Source organism: Pongo abelii, chromosome 2 (assembly GCF_028885655.2).
Source record: "Pongo abelii isolate AG06213 chromosome 2, NHGRI_mPonAbe1-v2.0_pri, whole genome shotgun sequence".
NCBI lineage: Eukaryota > Metazoa > Chordata > Mammalia > Primates > Hominidae > Pongo > Pongo abelii.
In genome coordinates, this window is record NC_085928.1 from 203,708,842 (window position 1) to 203,729,941 (window position 21,100).

The following is a 21,100-nucleotide window of genomic DNA, read 5'->3' on the forward strand; positions in this document are numbered from 1 at the left end:
ACAGGGAGACAGACAGACAGGGAAAGAGAAAGTGTGTGTCTATCTGTGTGTGTAACATAACCATCCATTTGCATAATGGAAATCATACTGCAAAACAATTTTTATCATGCTTTTTTCAGGTGTCAATTATTTCTTCATATCACTAAATCTTGTTTTAAATAATCATAAAGTTCTTGTATTAAATGATTCATAATTTAAAGTAACCCCTAGGTGGCAGCAGGCTGATATGTTTTCAGCATTTTCTTACAAGCAAAAATGCTTTTAAATATCCTTTTGAAAAAGCTCAGTTAATCGACAGTCTTATTTAATTGAGACTTCTAACATGCTGTTCTTTTGTTTTCAGTAGATGAAAATAAATTTGTATTTAAATGCACCTAATTAAAAGTGGCAAGTTTTTTTGCATAATTTTAATTGTAGAGGGAACTTTCTATAGAAACTTCTGTAGAAAGAAGAAACTTCTGTAGAAACTGCCTTCTGTAGAATAAGCTTTTTTTTAAATACATCAATTTATTTTCACACAGCTGAATTTTAAAAATGGCTTGAGTACAGACTCAAAGAAAAGAGGTTAACCTAAGGACGTATTTAAGATAAACATGGTTACTGAAACTAAATATAAAAGGAGGGTATATGCTATGAATTTCAACTTACATACAATGTAATGGAATTTGCTACTACTCAAGCTTATTTGCTTTGTCATTAGAATTGAAACAAAGCTATCTAGGTGTCAGACAGATATAAGCCAAATTATGCAGAATTTCATGGCTCCGTGCAGAAAGGATTCTGTAGCTTACATCTACAGTATATGCATTAGGTAAATCTGGGTACTTTTTAAGCTTAGGACGTACTGGTTCTAGTAGTTGTATGTGTTTATGATTATAGTTTTCATTTTAACTTTGCATCTGGTAATCTTAGTTACTTAATATTTCAGTTGGAATGCAATGATGTGGTTTTGTTTTGGCGTATACAGCGCATGCTTGCTATCACCGCAAATACTTTAAGGCAACAACTTACAAATACTGAAGGTAAGCCACATAGGGACTGCAGTCTTATTTTGACATTAAAAAATAATACTGGTAATATCCATATTTAATAGAAGGATTCCAAAATACTTCCCAAAAATAGATTTATTAGAAAAACTGGCCAGGTGTGATAGCTCATGCCTGTAATCCCAGCATGTTGAGAGGCCGAGGCAGGAAAACCACTTGAGGCCTGCAGTTTGAGACCAGCCTGGGCAACATTGCAAGACTCTCTCTCTACCAAACAATAAAATAAATTAGCCGGGCATAGTGACACACATCTGTAGTTCTAGCTGCTTGGGAGGCTGAGGTGGGAGGATCACTTGAGTCCTAGGATTTTGAGGCTACAATGAGCTATGATCATACTACTTGCACTCTAGCCTAGGTGACAGAGTAAGACCTTGTCTCTTTAAAAAAAAAGAAAAAAATTATTATTTGCTTTTTAAATAAATCATAATTGGAAAAGATGGGTGATAAAACATACCAGGAGTTTATTTTCATTGCATGAAACTCTGTTGGGAATGGACTCCTAGGTATCACTTAGTTTTTTGGGAAATCTGCGCTTCCATTAAAGTGTATAGCTTAAGAATATGACATTCTCTGAGACTATATAGGTTTCATGCTGATAAAACTACTGTATAACAGAGATTTTCTATGACTATGAAAAGTATTAACTTAGCAATAGTTCTAACGTGATAAAAAATTTACTCTCCATATATAGGTTAATTTTATCATCTTTATTCATTTATAAAAACGATGCTCCTCAGGTTTTTTAACTTTCTTTAAACAGTTAGGCGATTAGAGAAAAATGTTAAAGAGGTATTGGAAGACTTTGCTGAAGACGGTGAGAAGAAGATTAAATTGCTTACTGGTAAACGCGTTCAACTGGCGGAAGACCTCAGTAAGTAGTTCTTACTGCCCTCTACCTTACTACCTTTCCACCTTTCCCATTTCCATTTGTTTGTTGATCCATTTAATCTCAAACTTACAGAAAAGTTACAAGGAATTGGGCTGAGCACGGTGGCTCACGCCTGTAATCCCAGCACTTTGGGAGGCCGAGATGGGTGGAAAACGAGGTCAGGAGATCAAGACCATCCTGGCTAACACAGTGAAACCCTGTCTCTACTAAAAATACAAAAAACTTAGCCAGGTGTGGTGGTGGGTGCCTGTAGTCCCAGCTACTTGGGAGGCTGAGGCAGGAGAATGGCGTGAACCTGGGAGGCGGAGCTTGTGGTGAGCCAAGATCCTGCCACTGCACTCCAGCCTGAGCGACAGAGCGAGACTCTGTCTCAAAAAAAAAAAAAAAAAAAATTACAAGGAATTTTTTTCTTCTCTGAACTATTTGAGAGTAAGTTGCTGACCTTAAGTCCTATCACTTCCAAGTAGGTTCATGTATAGTTCTTAGAAACAGATTTTCTCATAGCAACCGAACACTGATAAATTACAATATCTAATTCTCAAACCCCTTTCAAGTTTCACCCGTTGTCCCAGTATTATCCCTCCATATAACAAGATGTCCCAGGCTCAATACCTGACCCAGCTTCCTTTTTTTGAAGAACGGTGTTTAGAAATGGAGACCTAGAAATTATATATGCTGTTATTGGAATATCACTGTTCCCTGGTTTCTCAGTGGAAAGAACTAGGAAGTAAGTGTTGTGTATGTTTGTGTGTGTGCAGGTGAATATACACACACTGACATCTGTATTCCTAAATCATGTGTATATTTATTTATTAAAAACTGTGATTTGATGCTGATACTTCCCATTTTAATCCAGCATTACAAGGTTTGTTCTAGTGTTCTCCCTTTCGATATTTGTCACTCCCTTTCCTGATAGAAAACGGACTTCTAGTATCCTTAATATATTTTCATATTTTGGTCAGTCCTCCTATGCATAACCCAACTTGAATGAAGATATGTCCTTTTCCATTGCAGAAATGTTCTTTTTCCCCAGCTCGGACTCAACACTACACACCAGGCCACCACATGGCGCCGCACCCAGCATTGCCACTTCTTTTACCTTGTCTGGGCTCTGACATCCGTGCCAGGTTGCTCTTCTTCATGGAGTCGTTTTTACTGAGCTCTGCTCTGACGCTTTGTGCCAGGTGCCTCCCCATCTCATCCTTCCCACCTGCTAGCCCCTGCCCAACCCCAGACAGGTTCCCTTCTCACCTGAAGCCAGACCATGCCTTTGTGGAGATATCCTCTTTACCCTGCCTGTGCTTCGCCAGCCTGCACCAGGCCACCCTCCTGCACAGATACTCTCCTCATTACTGGACCAGGCTACCAACAGCCCCATGTGAACCCATTGTAACCCAGGTCAGGCATTAACACCTGCAGTAGGCTACCATGGCTTCCCCTTCCCACCCTCCTAGCTTGGCCCTACTAATAATCACTTTGTCACTGTTTGGGGGAGATATTTGGTTCTTTCTTGTAGGTTCCTAGCTTTAAGATAGGATTGCATACTAAAATTTACTTAGATCTTAGAGAACTCAAGGAAATCAGTGAAACATTATTGTTATTAAATAAAAATAAAATACCTGTAGTTGGTACCTCTGTTTGAGGCTATCTTGTTATAAGTTTCCTTTACTTCAGCTTCGTGTAACAAAGTATCTTTTTATTTCAACGTGTACTTAAATTTCCTGTCTTATTAGTTTTCTGATATTTAAAAGAAAAAAAAGATATCATTAATAAATTAAAAAGAAGTTCTGCAAATTTAAAAGCAGTTTCTAAGCTGAGTTGTAGGATTACAATACAATCGATAGGATCATCCTCAAGAAACCAGGCAGGGCTCTTCTATGTGATACCCTGTGCCTGCGCAGCATGCTCGCCCCTTGTCATCAGCCCTTGTGGTCCCATTCTCTCCCGCTAGTAATAATCTAAGCTCTGCATTGCTTTCTCCTTTCCTTTTCTTTCTTCCTTTACATATTCTTCTTTTGAAACATATCTCATTTTAACTTTTATTTTTATTTTCTGTCACTTTTGGTTTTTTCATGCCACCTTGGCAATATAGTTAAGTTTGTGCTAACGTAGAAGATAGTGCTCAAATCTGAATTGCCATTTACTACTAGCTGCGTCATCTTTGGCAGGGAATCTCCCAGAGCCTTAGCTTCTTTATTTGTAGAATGACTATTATAGTGGTTATTTCTCAGGATTGTTAAAATCACTTCCGCAAACATTTGCAAGTCCCTGGCTCATAATTTCATGCTAAATTAGTACCGTTACAGGAAGAGGTATATCATTGTCACAGTGTATACAAATATATTTCTTTTATATCCCTCGTGATATAATTATCAAGACAGTGAAACAATTCAATGACTTTTACCAGCATAACACATTTTTAAGTGATTGGAAAATGATAAGTATCTTTTCTTATGTTTTTAATAGAGGCTTTGCAACCCCGTTACTCTCCGCTCCCAATTTGATTATTTAAAGACACTAACTCAGATATGTACACTGTCAAGCCAAGTTTTATGTTCTACTGCTGGTTTTTCTGAGAAAGCAGTCATATAACTCCCTTGAAATGATTTACTACTTTTTTTTTTTTAATCATTATTATTATTATTATACTTTAGGTTTTATGGTACATGTGCGCAATGTGCAGGTAAGTTACATATGTATACATGTGCCATGCTGGTGCGCTGCACCCACTAACTCGTCATCTAGCATTAGGTATATCTCCCAATGCTATCCCTCCCCCCTCCCCCAAACCTAGGCATTACCATTCAGGACATAGGCATGGGCAAGGACTTCATGTCTAAAACACCAAAAGCAATGGCAACAAAAGCCAAAATTGACAAATGGGATCTAATTAAACTAAAGAGCTTCTGCACAGCAAAAGAAACTACCATCAGAGTGAACAGGCAACCTACAGAATGGGAGAAAATTTTCGCAACCTACTTATCTGACAAAGGGCTAATATCCAGAATCTACAATGAACTCCAACAGATTTACTGCTTCTGTACATATAAAATTATAATGGTGTTAATGTACCAAATAATGTGCTTGGAAGGAAGGGTTTTGCCAGTGACTCAGCTGCATCAGTCACCCTCAAGGAGATGAGCCATGACTTTTCCATTAGTTGGAAAAGAGTCTGGAGAGTGCCTTTTCCTTACTGTTTATCTTTGGTCTGACACTTGGGAATAGGGTCATGGATACTTCAGCCAGAAAACTTTCAAAATTCAAGTTATTAATGTATTACAAGGATCAAAGTTTCTAGTATAGCCTGTTCAATTAGAACATAGTGTGTTGGTTGATTGGATTTGGAGAAAGGGAGTCAATCAAGTTTTTACTACAGTTTCAACATGTTACAGAATATTGTATAGATTGTTAAAATGTTGATGCATTCATATTTTTTGCCAGTTTTAAGTTTGTACAATTTTAAATCATTTCCTTACTTTGGAGACTCCCCCCCACCTTTTTTTTTTTTTCGAGACGGAGTCTCGCTCTGTTGCCCAGGCTGGAGTGCAGTGGCGCGATCTCAGCTCACTGCAAGGCGGTTCTCCCACCTCAGCCTCCCGAGTAGCTGGGACTACAGGCGCCCGCCACCACGCCTGGCTTATTTTTTGTATTTTTAGTAGAGACAGGGTTTCCCCATGTTAGCCAGGATGATCTCGATCTCCTGACCTCATGATCCACCCGTCTCGGCCTCCCAAAGTGCTGGGATTACAGGCGTGAGCCACCATGCCCGGCCCTGACTGCCCTTTAAGATGAGTACAAGTAGTAGTAATACATTTTTCTTTCACATCCTGGAGAAGATACACTATGTTCACTATTGAAATGAAACCATAAAACTAGAGTTAGGAAGATTGAAGAAATGAAAAAGGAGCTCACATGATTTTGTCTCAGGAGAGGCTGTTCCAGGATTCTTTGGAGATACGGTGGATTCCATAGCTGGAGCAGGGAAAGGACAGGATGAGCCTATGGGTGTAGAAAGGAAGGGAGTGCTTGAAAGATGATGAGTTGTCAGCAGGTCACAGAAACCCTCTGAAGGAGGCTCCAGCTGGCCAGGCTGGGGACAATTTGGGCCCCAAAATAATGACAGTAACAAATTGTAACTCATTGAATGAAATAGGAATCCATACATTGCTAATTATATAAATAAGGGAATAAAACCAGTGATGCAAAAAGGGATGTTTATGTCATCACGCAAAATATGTTCACAGAAAATATGTACTAGTTAAAAGAGGGAAAAGAGTAACTTTACAGTGGATGAAGCCTGGCAATCATCACTTTAAGCAAGTGGTCAGAGTTAATATTATCAGTAATGGTCAAATCAAAACCATATGCCATCCTCTAAAATGCAAGAAGACTCCTGAAGTACTTCTAGTATCTTCTTACCAAAGATGTAGAACTTAAATGCAGTCATAACAATACATGAGACAAACCCAAGTTGGAGCACAGTCTGCAAAATAACCGGCCTGTGATCTTCAAATGCATCAAGATCACGAAAGACAAGGAAAGAGTGAAGCGTTGCTCCAGTTGGAAGAGACTTAAAACTAAATGCAGTATGTGATCCTAGATTGGATCTTTTTGCTCTAAGGACATTAATGGGCCAGTTAGTGAAATTTGAAGGGGATCCGAGGGTTCCATTGTAATAATATATCAGTGTTAATTTTTAAATTTTTAGTAAGTTGGGATTATTTTGGAAAATACTGTTATTCATAGCTAATACAAAGTAGAATATTTGGGGATGATAACGCATGATTGCAACAAATGTTTCGGGAAAAATATGATCTTTGTAGTGGTCTTGCAACTTTTCTGTAAGTCTAAAATTGTTTATGCATAACAGGTTAAAAAAAGATTAAATTTTGTTTTTATAACTAATAGTGGATTAGGGTCATGTGAAAGTACTTTAGAGAAAATGAGACTTTTGAGAACATCATCCCTGAAGACATTGAAAGACTGAGTTACCTCATGGATAATTTAATAGGGTATGCAGCTGATTTTTCTACCTTAATTTCTTGTTTGCAGTATCTACCCATACTTAGAATTGTCTGGTGTTAAAATATGCCCATTGGGACTTTCATGAAATTCTTTTGATTTTGTAGAAAATTCAGTTTCAAAGGATTTTTTAAATAGATATTTTAAGTTTGGTGTCAACTTAGATAAAATCTATTTGGAGTCCCAGTGTAAGTTTTAGTAATGTGTCCAATCTGTTTATTGAAATAGACTATAACTTTAGAATACTTTCTCTGGAGACATGAAGATTGGTATGTTATAGCTCAATTCAAAGTTGTACTTTCTATTATGATCTATTTTATGATTCATAAAATCTATCTTATGATTGTCATAAGTGGAATTTGTTTTTTGCCCCATTCTACCTCAGAAACTAAGTATCTGGGCATCAATAACAATTGGTAGTAGTGTTTGCTGCTAAGCCGAGTTTCACCAGTACAGTGTGGAATTATTTTATTGTTTGTTCTGTGAACATTGTATCAGCTGTTTACCAGGTTATTGTGAGGTTTTGGACCTTCATAGAAATTGCTTGGAACTCTTGTTCACTAAAGCCTGTTACACTTTTTATTCTCTTTGCGTGTAATCAGAGACTTATTGATACTGACACATTCAAGGGGCATTATTGATCATTTAGATTGCTCTAAGACCTAAGGAGTCTTGGCCGGACGCGGTGGCTCACGCTTGTAATCCCAGCACTATGGGAGGCCGAGGCGGGTGGATCACCTGAGGTCGGGAGTTCGAGATCAGCCTGGCCAACATGGTGAAACCCCGTCTCTGCTAAAAATGCAAAAATTAGCTGGGCATGTTGGCAGGCGCCTGTAATTGCAGCTACTCGGGAGGCTGAGACAGGAGAATCGCCTGAACCCGGGAGGCAGAGGTAGCAGTGAGCCAAGACTGTGCCATTGCATTCCAGCCTGGGTAACAGAGCGAGCGAGACACCATCTAAAAAAAAAAAAAAAAAACCTAAGGAGTCTTTTCTCCTTATTTTACAATAAATTCCTTTTGATTTTGTGTAAAAACTTGAAACTGTTTATGAGTGTAAAATAACATTTGAATACTTTTCTTGTGCCAGATATTAGGTTAAATGCTTTATGTGAATTTTCATTTGATTCTCACAACTTTTGAGTTAGGTAGTTATTTTTCTCATTTTACAGATGAAATGGAGGGTTAGAAACCCGTAGGTAGTAGATGCTAAAGCTGAGATTTGGGCCTGGGTCTTTTAACTACTGTGCCAAAATAATTTGAGAGGGAGGAAAAAACTCAAGCCTTTGGAAAATATGATTACATAAAATTGTCCTTTATATTGAGAAGCTTCCATAGTTACCAGTGTCCTTCACAGGGTTGATCAGAAAGACATACATATTAGTGATGATGATAATGATTAAGATAATCATTATTACCACAGGTACTTCCTATAATATAAGCATCTTTCAAATTGAGAACTTTGATAGGACATCTGAGTAAATGAACAGTACAGTGTGCATGAAACCACTAAGCAAACCAAGGGAAGTTAATTTTCTTTATATGACTTGTAAACATGTCTCTAGATATCCTTTATCAGATTCCACCATGGGTAAGTAGTGTCTAAGTTGCCCCATATTTAGAGTTTTTCAATGAGGTTGTGTTCCTACTTAGAATCCTAAAGTTCAGCTATAACAGATATATTAATAAAATCTGTAGAATCTTTAATTGAGCATAATGGTGGCTGTTATTTTAAGTTGAGGCTTTTTGTTGAGCTGGATTGAAAGTGCAACGTATTAGAAGTTGCAGTGTATTTATTCCTATTTCTTGTTCTTTATGTGAGAGAAGATATACTTTAGTAGACTGAATACTTCAGAGCTGTAGCTCATTTACCAATAAAATGTGAAAACAGTAGTAAATTCCTTCACTTGGGCTACCATTGTGCAGGCCTATTTTAATGGTATAGTTTGATATCCTTAATGTTAAAAGCAGTATAGCTTAAAGAGGCTGATAAATTAGAATTTTCCAATATCCTCAGCTTTTTTTCCCTCCCACAGTTAATTTGCTCTGCTGACTCCCTACGCGAGGTGGCAACAGCTGGCCCTTTTACTGGAGCTTGCGGGGATTAGAGAGTCGGGCTCGCAGCAGCGTGCTCGGCCTCTTGCCTCTGTTGACTGTTCTTTATTGTTTGATGCCTGAGCATCTCCCAGACAGCGAGCAATTGTTTCTGGAAACTTAAAGTTTGTTTCTCTTGGGAGTAGACAATGCTGTTGGGGCTTGTCTTTGTGTTTCTTCGCTTTCCCAGTCTCCTCTTATCCTTCTTCCTGTGCTTTCTCTTGATAATTAGAAAGGAGCAAAGATACCACCTTTTTATTTAGGTCTGCGTGAGATTCTAAAACTTAGAAATATAGGCTATAGATGGAAGTTTCTTTTTTCAGTAAGCCACCTCAGTAACAAATCATGTTTTAAATGAAAACTTTGTTCTTCATAATATCATTTAGTGAGAGAAAACAATGCATGAGTGTATTTTTGAAATTATGGTACTAAAAGGGAGCAGCAGCAAGGTGACCTAATACTGCCATTTTAAAAGCTAGGATTAGAAATGTATCATAACTGCTTAAATGTAAAAAGATCCTTTCACTGAATCCAAAATATAGTTCTGATTTATAGGATAGTTATAAGAAATCTCTATGCCATGTGGAAACATGAATAAAAAGTAGTCAGAACATAGCTAAATAGAACCCTGAGATAGGCAGAATGATTTTATTCTTCACATTTAGAAAAGAAAACATCAAGGTACCCTGGAACTTAATTTCTACAGTGACTTCACATTCCGACACTTCTCCCATACCTGCCATACCCCTGAGTGTTGTTACGGATGAGAATATTGTCTGCGAAGTAGTATGAGATGGAAATTTTCCTAGAAAGATTATTGTACTCGGAATTTGGAACTGAAAGTTGTAGAAAGGGGAAGTGATGTGTTTAAAACTGTTTGTGGAGGTGGGGCTCTGCCATGTGTATTTTGACAAAGCTGCACAGGTGATTCTTGCCATACCTGATTACCATGTACCCACCTGTCCCTGAGCTGGCACTCCAGAGAGTTCTTTCAGTGCATAGCAAGACAATTTCTCATGCTATTAATTGGGATAAAATTGACATACATTCATTTGTAGAGTCTGAAACACAACGTCACTTTGGAAAATTTGGTGAGCAAGTTGAACTGCATCTGCACTAGTATGTTCTTTTTGTTTCTGTAGACTTAACCAAAGAAAATGAATTTTAAAGGAAGAGAGGGTGATACCAAGTTGTAGAATTCTAGGTATGTAGGTTCAGAGGAGATTTTTTTTTTTTTTTAAGGAGAAAAAACCACCCAATCAAGAAGAATAGAGCAGGGTGCCCCGGAGAGAACACATGAACTCGAAGCATCCCGGCAGCATCTTCCGTATCTCAATACTGTTGCTCTGTTTCTTGGGCTCTCAACACCATTTCCTCTCTCCTAGCTTTTAACACATCTCGAGGCAACCTTTTCCCTTTCTTTTTATGCACTTCTCTCACTGCATCTCTTCTATATCATCATCACTTCAACCTAACCCAGTATTTTTATCCCACCTGCTTATTTACCTTCCTTCAGTGACTAAAAACCTTACTCAGATACTGCCAGTGTTGTTTAATTGAGCAGAATAGAGGCTTCTCACTATAGGCAACTGTAAATCAATGAAAATAACCATTTGAAGAAGAAAAACATTTTCATGTCTGTCATGGTCGATCCCTTCTGCCAAAGTGATTTGGTTCATTCATAAATTCCCCATACCTCGTGTGTTACATATTGTACTGTACACGTTTACTGAATGTTCGATTGTGATCTTGTAATACAGACTGTTCATTATCCCCCTTCTCTTGACTTAAAAAGTTGTGGGGAACTAGCTCTTTTCATCCCAAGGAAACTTTCTTCTACTCTGTCTTGCCAGAAAGTTACTGCTCATTTCTCTTGTAGAGCAGCTTGAGTTTGTGGCATTCACTCCTGTTCCGCCCACTCCCTTCCTAATATCTTGCAGTCTGGCTTTCATCTATATCAAAACCACTTATCAATAGATCACCAATGATTTCCTAATGACAGTCTGCCCAGTTCACCGGGAAACTTTAATAACTTTTTATGTTTATTAGGAATTTTTAAGTTCATTGGAATACAATCAAGTACTTTTTGGAATGATTATATGATGTAGAAATGTGTATGTTTGAGAGACAGAAACATTGATTTTTTTTTCCTCTTCACTACAAAATAAATAACATATTTGTTTTATGGTAGCAATACTTGAACTCTTTAAGGCATCTTTTCATGGTAAATGTGGCAATTTTAAAAATCTGGGCTTTGTAAAATAATTTTTTTTATAGTAAGGCAGTTAACACATTAAAGCAACTAGGGAAGATAGTGAAGAATTATTTTTACCTTGAGTCTGTATAGATGAAGTAGGCTCTGCTTTGTGTTGGAACAGAACAAACAAACAAAAAAACCTGAGATGATACAAAGATAAAGTAATCCTCAAGGAAAGTCCTCTGTGTTAGAGAAGTAGTTATTTACACACAGAATTCCACATGACAACACCTGAGTAGTGTGGTTTCCAGGTTATTGATGAGAAAATCGAGACTCAAAATGGGTCTTTTAGAATGAAGTACATTTTTCATGGCCTAAGTGTGTCTTTAAAAGTCACCGTTGTGGCCAGGCGCGGTGGCTTACACCTGTAATCCCAGCACTTTGGGAGGCCGAGGCGGGCGGATCACAAGGTCAGGAGATCCAGACCATCCTGGCTAACACGGTGAAACCCCGTCTCTACTAAAAATACAAAAAAATTAGCCAGGCGTGGTGGCGGGCGCCTGTAGTCCCAGCTGCTGGGGAGGCTGAGCCAGGAGAATGGCGTGAACCCGGGAGGCGGAGCTTGCGGTGAGCCGAGATCGCGCCACTGCACTCCAGCCTGGGCGACAGAGCAAGACTCGTCTCAAAAAAAAAAGTCACCGTTGAAGAATATCGATAAATTAGTACAAGAGTAAAAGAACATTTTCTTTTCTATAATATTATACATGTTGCTGGTATTTAACACTTTACTAGAAAGTATATTATTTTGCTTTAAACTCAGGTTTTAACTGATTAGGAATAAAGACAAGAATGTTCTCTACAATAATGTATGGACTGAATTTGCCATTTATCATTTTAAAGTAGGTTTTACTTATATACTATTGTGAAAATACTCTTAATGTATTCAAAAGGCCAGTGCACAATTTTTTTTTCTTTTTCTTCTTTTTTTTTTTTTTTTTTTTAAGGAAGAGTGTCACTTGCTGCCCAGGCTAGAGTACAGTGGTGTGATCATGGCTCACTGCAGCCTTGAACTCCTGGGCTCAAGTGATCTAATACCTTTAAAGTTGGGAATAAACTTTATCTTAAGTGTTTTAATTTTTAAATTATGTTTTTGCATATTTGACAGAAAAAGCAGAATGTAGTAGTTGAAAACCTGATCACAAAACAATTCATTGGACTGTGCAGCAGTATATAAAAAATAAAATTAAACGAGATATGAAATCTTAAGGGATTGGTGGATTGATGCACATGGGTAACCTCTGTTAAGTACAGTTCTCCAGGTAGTTGGAGAAATTAGTTAAATGTGAAGAGAATTTTAATTTTTCACTATTTTGTACATTTCTAAACTGTGTCTCCCACAGCCCTTCTCCCCCAATGAGCACAATTCAGAATTACTTCGAAATGTTATAGTCTTAATTATCCTGTTCATGGAAATGATGAAGCTAATACACGATGTGCTCTGTCTTAAAAGTAACAGATATTCTCCCAAATAACCTACTGCTGGTTGTGGTGCCGAGGGCATTTCATGGGACCACATGGTCCTTGCTCATCGTGATACCATCCTCAGTGGTTGGGGGATTCGCAGTGAATTCTCATACCCTGTAACTGTGCATCATGGATCTGTCATCTGAAAATACATCAAAATCTTTATTGAACTCACAGTTTTCACACTTGTATCACCCATTTAAGATTCTTTCATTGTTACCTCCTGTGTACAGAATATTTCATTTCAATTTCTCTTAGAACAGCTCATTCATCTATCCTCTAGTTTCAATGATCTGAGCAGTAGAAGTTTGCTGTTTTGTATTAACTTCAGTTAGATCTCTTTTCTGGGCCAAGAATTAAAGTCTTTTTATCTTTAGTCTCTCCTTTTGTTGGCACTGCTTCATAGACTGTGTCATATGTACAGATCTGTCTTTAGACTGATCTTTACCAAAGTACACTACTGGAATTTGAGGGTTTTTTTATTTTAACATCCTTTTTATTATGACAGAGCTAGTGTATATGCATTGTAGGAAATTAGAAACTATAGATGGCAAAATTTTAAAAAATAATTGCCACCACCCAGAGATTAGCACTGTAGTTTAAGACAATTTTGAATGTGGTCCTAGGGACATAATTTCTGGAACACATTTTTCATGAAGAGGTCTCAGGTTAGCTTCTTATACCCACACATCTTCAGCTCGTTGTCATTGCCCCTAGTTTTAATTTCCCATCGCTCAGTGGGCTAAATTTTTTTTCATTTTCTTCATATAAACTTATTTCAGAAATGTTCATTAAGAGGAATAAGCAGCATTAGTAAAAATGAAACCTATGGTACCCGTTACTTTATATAGTTCAAGTATTCTGGAAGCCATATTGTAGCATAGGATGTACTGAAAATCACTCTCCTTTCAACAGTAATCCCATACCTATATTTGGGACCTGGCCTTCCTTTGTGTGCTTGTGTATTCATTATATCTCCTTTCTCTCTTCAAAGATGCTCAAGTCATTCTCATCTGAAAACTAATGAGTTGAACCTTCCATGCAGTCTAGTAGCTACTGTGAACTCTAATCTCTATTACAAAGGTTAACTCTTTGAGTCTCACTTCTACTGAAATTGTTTTTTTCCCAAGATTACTGAAAATTTGAGAGAAAGTAATGGCCCAGGCATGCATTCAGAACTAGAAAATACTTCCAAGTACAGAAAACCAAACACCACATGTTCTCACTCATAAGTGGGAATTGAACATTGAGAACACATGGACACAGGGAGGGGAACAACATACACCAGGGCCTGTTGGGGTGTCGGGGGTGAGAGGAGGGAACTTAGAGGACTTAGGTGCAGCAGACCACCATGGCACACATATACCTGTATAACAAACCTGCACATTCTGCACATAGATCCCACTTTTGTTTTTGTTTTTGTTTTTAAGAAGAAATAAAGGGGGAAAAAAAGATTTCAAAACTTAGAGGGAGGGAGGGAGGGAGGAAGGAAGGAAGGGAAGAAAGAAAGAAATGCTTCCATGTAACTGCATCATTTAGTACTTTGGAGTCCATATCCTACTTGAAACTCTAGGATCTGGCCCTCACATTTATGTAGCGCTTTACAGTTTACAAAACTTCTGCTTGTCCATGTGTGTCTTGTAAAGTCATATGAGGCATTATGCCCATTGTTCAGATAGAGAAATTAACGTTGACGTAAATGGTTAAGCCAATTACATAAATATGTATGGCAAAGCTGGGGCTAATCATATGTGTTACAGATAGGACTTTTTTTTAGAATTGTTTAGATATTCTGTTCATCGTTAGTCTCTGGGTCTGTGTTTGTGGTAACCATAGACAACCAAGTTCATATAATTTGGCTTCTTTTTTTATGTGATTTTTAATATGTGTTAAGGATCTGTAACAATGAATTTGCCTCCTAAAGAGGTGCATAATGTTTTCATTCCTCAGAAAAGATAATTCTAGGTTTATAAATCTATGTATACTCTGTGCCAGTTGAATTTTGTGATTGTTCTTTTCAATAGAAAGTAAACTGACTTAAAGGTGATTTTCCAGTTTAATGGAATAAATGAAATTAGTTTAGAAGTTATTTTTATTTTTCTGAGCCTGATTCTCACTCAGTTGTGATAAACAGCATCTCTGTAAGTTAAACTCGGTGATAAACCGAGAACTTCTGAAATCAGCCTAACATGAATACCTGTTCTTCTTGTGCTAAGTTTCATAATACTTTATCCTAATACACCATTTTTTTAAGAGATGGAACTTGTATTTCGTTTTTGCTTTCATCTCACCTAATTCATAATTTTAATTAAAACCTATGATTTTTAATTTCTTTTTTTATAAATTTTTAGTTTGGTTTATAAATCAGAATTATATTCTCTGATCTTATACTTTCTTTTACTTTTAAAATCACTGTGATGAACTGACTGTTTAAGAATCATTCTCATGATTCATTCGTCTGTTATGCCTCCTTTTTAAAGCTTCAGCACTGAAGGTCTTTTGACAAACCAATATTTATAACAGTTTGACAGCAGGATGAGGAACAGTGTTTGTCTTTGTAACAGCTTGAAGAAAGACCCTTTCCAGGACCCAGTCATGCAGTTACAATCTTGACCTCTTTCTTATGCTGGGAACATGCATACAGCAGCACCTCCCATGTGTTTTCTTGTCCCATTGACTGTCCATTCACTTCCCATCTGTTTTGCAGTCTTAAAGGAACAGAAGGGGCCCTCTTATAAATCTGTCTTTGCAGGTGATAAATGATGCCTATCTCTTTAAGGGCTGCCTGGGTGGTTTTCCTTTTCTTAGAACATTTCTGCTTTCCTCCTAACTAAATCAGGGAAAAATACAATTTTAGGAATAAGAGAAAAAGAAAAAAAGATGAATTTTTAAAGCATTTAATTGACTAAGAATATTTTACTGATCTTTTTTAGTCTTCCCAATTAATTGCCTAAATCATATTTTTTAAAATGTATTATCGATATTTAGATTTTTGTCAGGGAGCAAAATGAATGTATTCATTTTGAAATAATGTAACTCTTTTTTGAGAAAACAAAGCAATGTATCATTAATGAGTTAACATATAAAATAACTTTTTAAGTTTTTTGTGATAATTTAAGTGTGAAGCGTCTTATATATTGGATACAAAAGTAAAATATTTCAGAGTAAATCATTGTAATCTTATGGTAAAATCTATTCATTTTTTACATTTAAAAAGATGATCATAAATCCCATGAACATTTATGCTTTTACTTCTGTTGCTGAAAGTATTATAGGAATAGATATTGATATCATTGGGTTTTCTAAGAATTCAGCAGAAATAAAAATAATTTACTTTTTCTCCCATGCAGAAATTATTTCTGCGAGGTTTTACGTAACAAGTATTGTCCCTCCATGGCCCTGCAGAATGTTCTTAAATTACTGATTTAAAAACTATTACCAGTATACAGAGACCACTTTTAGAATATTGTGGTGTATTATGTGAATCAGCTGGCTAATAATATATCTTCTATGGACTAGCTTGTTAGTTTGTTTATTAATTCCCTGGCATATTCCAAAAGGAATTTGAGGCAGCTTACATATATCCTACGCAAAAGAGAAAACTACTTAAGTGAAAAATTTGGGTTGAAAAGGAAAATCCAGGCAAGTGAAATAAAGTAAACCTTAAGGTAGAATTGGTGCCCCCTCAAAATGCATGCTCAAGGGTTCTCCATACAGGCAGACCTCATTTTATTGCATGTCACTTTATTGCACTTCAGTGTTATTGCATTTTTAACAATAGAAGTTTTGTGGCAATGCTGCATTGAACAAGCCTGTTGGCACTATTTTCCCAACAGCATGTGCTCACCTCATGTCACTGTCACATTTTGGTAATTCTTGCAATATTTCAAATTTTTCCATTATTATTCTGTCTGTCATGGTGATCTATCATCAGTGATCTTTGATGTTTGTATTGTAGCTGTTTTGGGTACCACTAACTGTGCCCATATTAGTCCGTGAACTTAATCAGTAAACGTGTGTCTTCTGGCTGTTCCACCAACTAGACATTCCCTGTCTCTTTCCTCCTCTTCAGGGCCTCCCTATTCCGTAGGACACAACAATATTGAAATTTGGCCAGCTAATAACCCTGCAGTGGCCTGTACATGTTCAAGTGAAAGAAAGAGTGCCATATCTCACTTTAAATCAACAAATAGAAATGATTAAGCTTAGTAAAGGAGGTTTGTTGAAAGCCAAAATGGGCCATTAGCCAAATTGTGAATGCAAAAGAAAAGTTCTTGAAGGAAATTAAAAGTGTTATTCCAGTGAACACACGAATGATAAAGCAGAACAGCCTTATTGCCTGAGACACAGAAAGTTTTACTGGTCTGGATAGAAGATCAAACCAGCCATAACATTCCCTTAAGCTAAAACCTAATCCAGAGCAAGTCCCTAACTCTATTCAATTCTCCGAAAGCTGAGAGAGGTGAGGGAGCTGCAGAATAAAATTTGAAGCTGGCAAAGGTTGGTTCATAAGGTTTAAGAGGAAAAAAGCCATTTCTGCAACATGAAAGTGCAAGGTGCTGATACAGCAGCTGCAGCAAGTTATCAAGAATATCTAACTAAGATAATTGATGAAGGTGGTTATGCTAAACAACAGATTCTTGATGCAGATGAAATAGCCATCTATTGGAAGACAATGCCATCTAGTAATTTAATAGCTAGAAAGAAGTCAATGCCCAGCTTCGAGGCTTCGAAGGAGAGGCTATCCCTCCTTTTGGGTGCCAATGCAGCAGGTGCCTTTAAGTTGAAGCCAACTGAAAGAATTTACCATTCTGAAAATCCTAGGGCCCTTAAGGATTATGCTAAGTCTACCCTGCTTGTTTTCTAAAAGTGGAACAAAAAGCCTGGATGACAGCACATCTGTTTACAGCATGGTTTACTGAATATTGTAACTCTTGAGATCTGCTCAGAAAAGTTTTCTTTCAAAATATTACTACTCATTGACAATGCATCTGGTCAAGCAAGGGTTCTGAGGGAGATGTACAAGGAGATTAATGTTGTTTTTGTGCCTGCTAGCACAACATCCATTCTGCAGCCCATGGATCAAGGAACACTTTCAACCTTGAAGTCTTTATTATTTTAAAAATACGTGTCTTAAGGCCCTAGCTGCCATAGATAGTGATTCCTCTGATGGATTTAGGGGAAAAAAAAAGGAAAAGCTTCTGGAAAGGACTCCCCATTTTAGATGCTGTTAAGACCATTCAGGATTCATGGGAGGAGGTCAAAATGTCACCATTAACAGTTTGGAAGAAGTTCATTCCAGCCCTCATGGATGACTTTGAAGAGTTTGGGACTTAAGAGGAGGAAGTAACTGCAGATATGGTAAAGACAGCAATAGAACTAGAATTAGTTCTCTTGTAATATGATAAAACTTGAACAGATGAAAAGTTGCTTTTTATGGACAAGCAAAGAAAGTGGTTTCTTTTTTCTTTTTTTTTTTTTTTGGCAGTCTCAGTTTGAAGAAAGTGGTTTCTTGAGATGGAATCTGTTCCTGGTGAAGATGCTGTGAACGTTGTTGAAATGGCAGTAAAGGATTTAGAATATTACATAAACTTAGTAGATAAAGCAGCTGCAGGGTTTGAGAAGATAGTCTCCCAATTTTTAAAGAAGAAAAATTTGAGTAAATTTGGGTAAAATTTACCCAAAATTACCTATTGTGGGTAAAATGCTATCAGAAAGCATCACATCCTACTGTGAAATCTTTCATGAAAGGAAGAATCAATCAGTGCAGCAAACTACAATTGTCTTATTTTAAGAAAGTGCCATAGCCACCCTAACCTGCAACAACCCCCACCCTGATCAGTCAGTAGCCATCAACGTCAGGACCAGACCCTCCACCAGCAAAAAGATTATGACTTGCTGAAGACTCAGATGATCCTTAGCATTTGTTAGCAATAAAGTATTTTTAAATAAGGTATGTACATTGTCTTTTTAGACATAACGCTATTACACAATATATTACAGTATACTGTAAACGTAACTTAAATGCACTGGAAAACCAAAAAACCTTATGTGACTCACTTTATTGTGATATACGCTTTATTGTGGCAGTCTAGAACCAAACTTGCATATCTCCAAAGTATGCCAGGACTTTGCTAGAGGTAAGCTGCAAATTTAGCCCTCAATTTCCTGTTGGCTGGCAGTTACAAAATGGAAAGCAGAGGTCATTCCATCATTCATGGTGGCCATCAGACAACAACACAGCAGTTGCTTAGGAGAAGCATGGGTCCTCTTGGTACGCACAACTGAGAAAAATTTCCCTTAAAGTGGACACTGAGTTAGATGATATAATGAATCTAATGGCTACATATGATCATGAATATCATGAGGCCCTTTATTGTAATGTTTCTCATGTAGGCTAACATGCGCAGTTCTAGGGAAAATATGGTGCTGTCCAAACATACAGCTATTTGGTTTGGCTTATCTGAAGATAAAATACATAGCATCCAGAGAAATAGATGAACTGTATGTCCTCCATACGGTCTCCCATAAATATTATTTCTTTTTGCAGCTGATCCTTTTAGTACATATCAAGTAGCCAGAACTTCAAGATTTTACACTCATTGACATTGACAAGCACCTGGAATGGTACTACCTTTTTTTTTTTTTTCTTTTTTTTTGAGACAGAGTCTCACTCTGTCACCCAGGCTGGAGTGCAGTGGCATGATCTTGGCTCACTGCAACCTCCGCCTCCTGGATTCAAGTGATTCTCCTGCCTCAGCGTCCCAAGTAGCTGGGATTACAGGCGCCCGCCACCACGCCCGGCTAATTTTTGTATTTTTAGTAGAGATGGGTTTTCGCCATGTTGGCCAGGGTGATCTTGAACTCCTGACCTCATGTGATCCACCTGCCTCGGCCTCCCAAAGTGCTGAGATTACGGGCGTGAGCCACTGCGCCCAGCCAAGTACTACTTTTTTTATTAGTTAAGTCAGAGCCATAATCATTATAACTGAGCTGAAATTAGGATTGCCATCCACTTAAGAAAGTTGAGTGGTCTAACAAGTATAAAAGCCTAAGTATAAGGCTAATGCATGTTCACACTGAAGCCTTTTGGGGAATAGGCCTTAAAATATATAGAAAGTATTTGAAGACGTTTTAATTGTACTAGCCAAAAGGAGCCTGGTAGAAATGCTTGTGTTATAAGAGTTTATTTTTTAAAAAGCTGAATTTATCTGACCAGGCGTGGTGGCTCACGCCTGTAATCCCAGCACACTGGGAGGCCGAGGCGGGTGGATCACGAGGTCAGGAGTTCGAGACCAGCCTGGCCAATATGGTGAAACCCCATCACTACTAAAAGTACAAAAAAATTGGCCAGGCATGGTGATGCGTGCCTGTAGTCCCAGCTACTCTGGAGGCTGAGGCAGAAGAATCGTTTGAAACCAGGAGGCAGAGGTTGCAGTGAGCCGATATCGCGCCACTGCACTCCAGCCTGGGCGACAGAGCGAGACTCCATCTCAGAAAAAAAAAAAAAAAGCTGAATTTATCAACAAATTGCTATGGAGCTTTTTATATATTCAGCAGGCATAAGTTGTAATTTACCTCACAGACTTTCTTAAGGTTGCTTTCTTTCTAAATTATGCTTTATGGGGGTCACAAAATAGCAATTTTTTAAATAATCACCTTTAATGATTAAGTATTGTTTAAGTCAGATCACTCAACTATGAATGCATGAATATTCATGGACATCTATTACATAGCAAGCAGTGCTATGCTGGGCCGAGTGATTTTAAATGACAAACTTTTTGGTAAGTAGAGAATTTACACAAGCAGTCCTTGCTGTTCTCCACATTAATGCTCAGAAAAAATACATTATAAAAATGATGTTTCCAAAATGAATTATGAAGCCCCGTGAGAATGATATGGCAATTTGTGGTTACATATTTTACTAGAGGATTAATATCCAATAAATAAAAAGATACTAAGGAATAAAAAATGTAAAGATGAAGTTATATAATGAATTAGAACAATACATTTTAATCATAAGTTTTAAATTAGTGTGGACTTTGAATTCTCCTTGACAGATTCCTTCATTTTATAGGTAAAGCTAGGACTGTGACTTATGCAGTTATGAGGTTAGTGGGAAATACCACATTGTCATATATTTTAAATGATACATTACAACATGTTCTCTGCTTTATAAAAATCATATAAAATAACTGCCCCATAGATTATTAAAGGTGTTAGACTAGAGATTCTTAAAAAAATTTTTCATCAAATGTTTCTTTCATTATTAATCACGTGAAGTGCACATTACAGAAGATGTTGTCTACAGCAGTGCAGGTACATTCTTCT

At 37.3% G+C, this 21,100-nt stretch overlaps 1 protein-coding gene across 12 annotated transcripts in view; it reads left to right on the forward strand.

The window, feature by feature from the left end:
* OPA1 (OPA1 mitochondrial dynamin like GTPase) overlaps window positions 1–21,100 on the forward strand; it is a 101,978-nt gene that overhangs the window by 71,983 nt on the left and 8,895 nt on the right. For 4 of the 12 annotated variants that reach the window (XM_054550284.2, XM_063721562.1, XM_063721561.1 and 1 more), the window contains 3 exons: window positions 929–1,022; window positions 1,807–1,917; window positions 2,950–3,566. In XM_054550284.2, coding sequence (XP_054406259.1) covers window positions 929–1,022; window positions 1,807–1,917; window positions 2,950–3,050 — 306 coding nt within the window. In that variant the 3' untranslated portion in view covers window positions 3,051–3,566. 12 annotated transcript variants of the gene reach the window in all.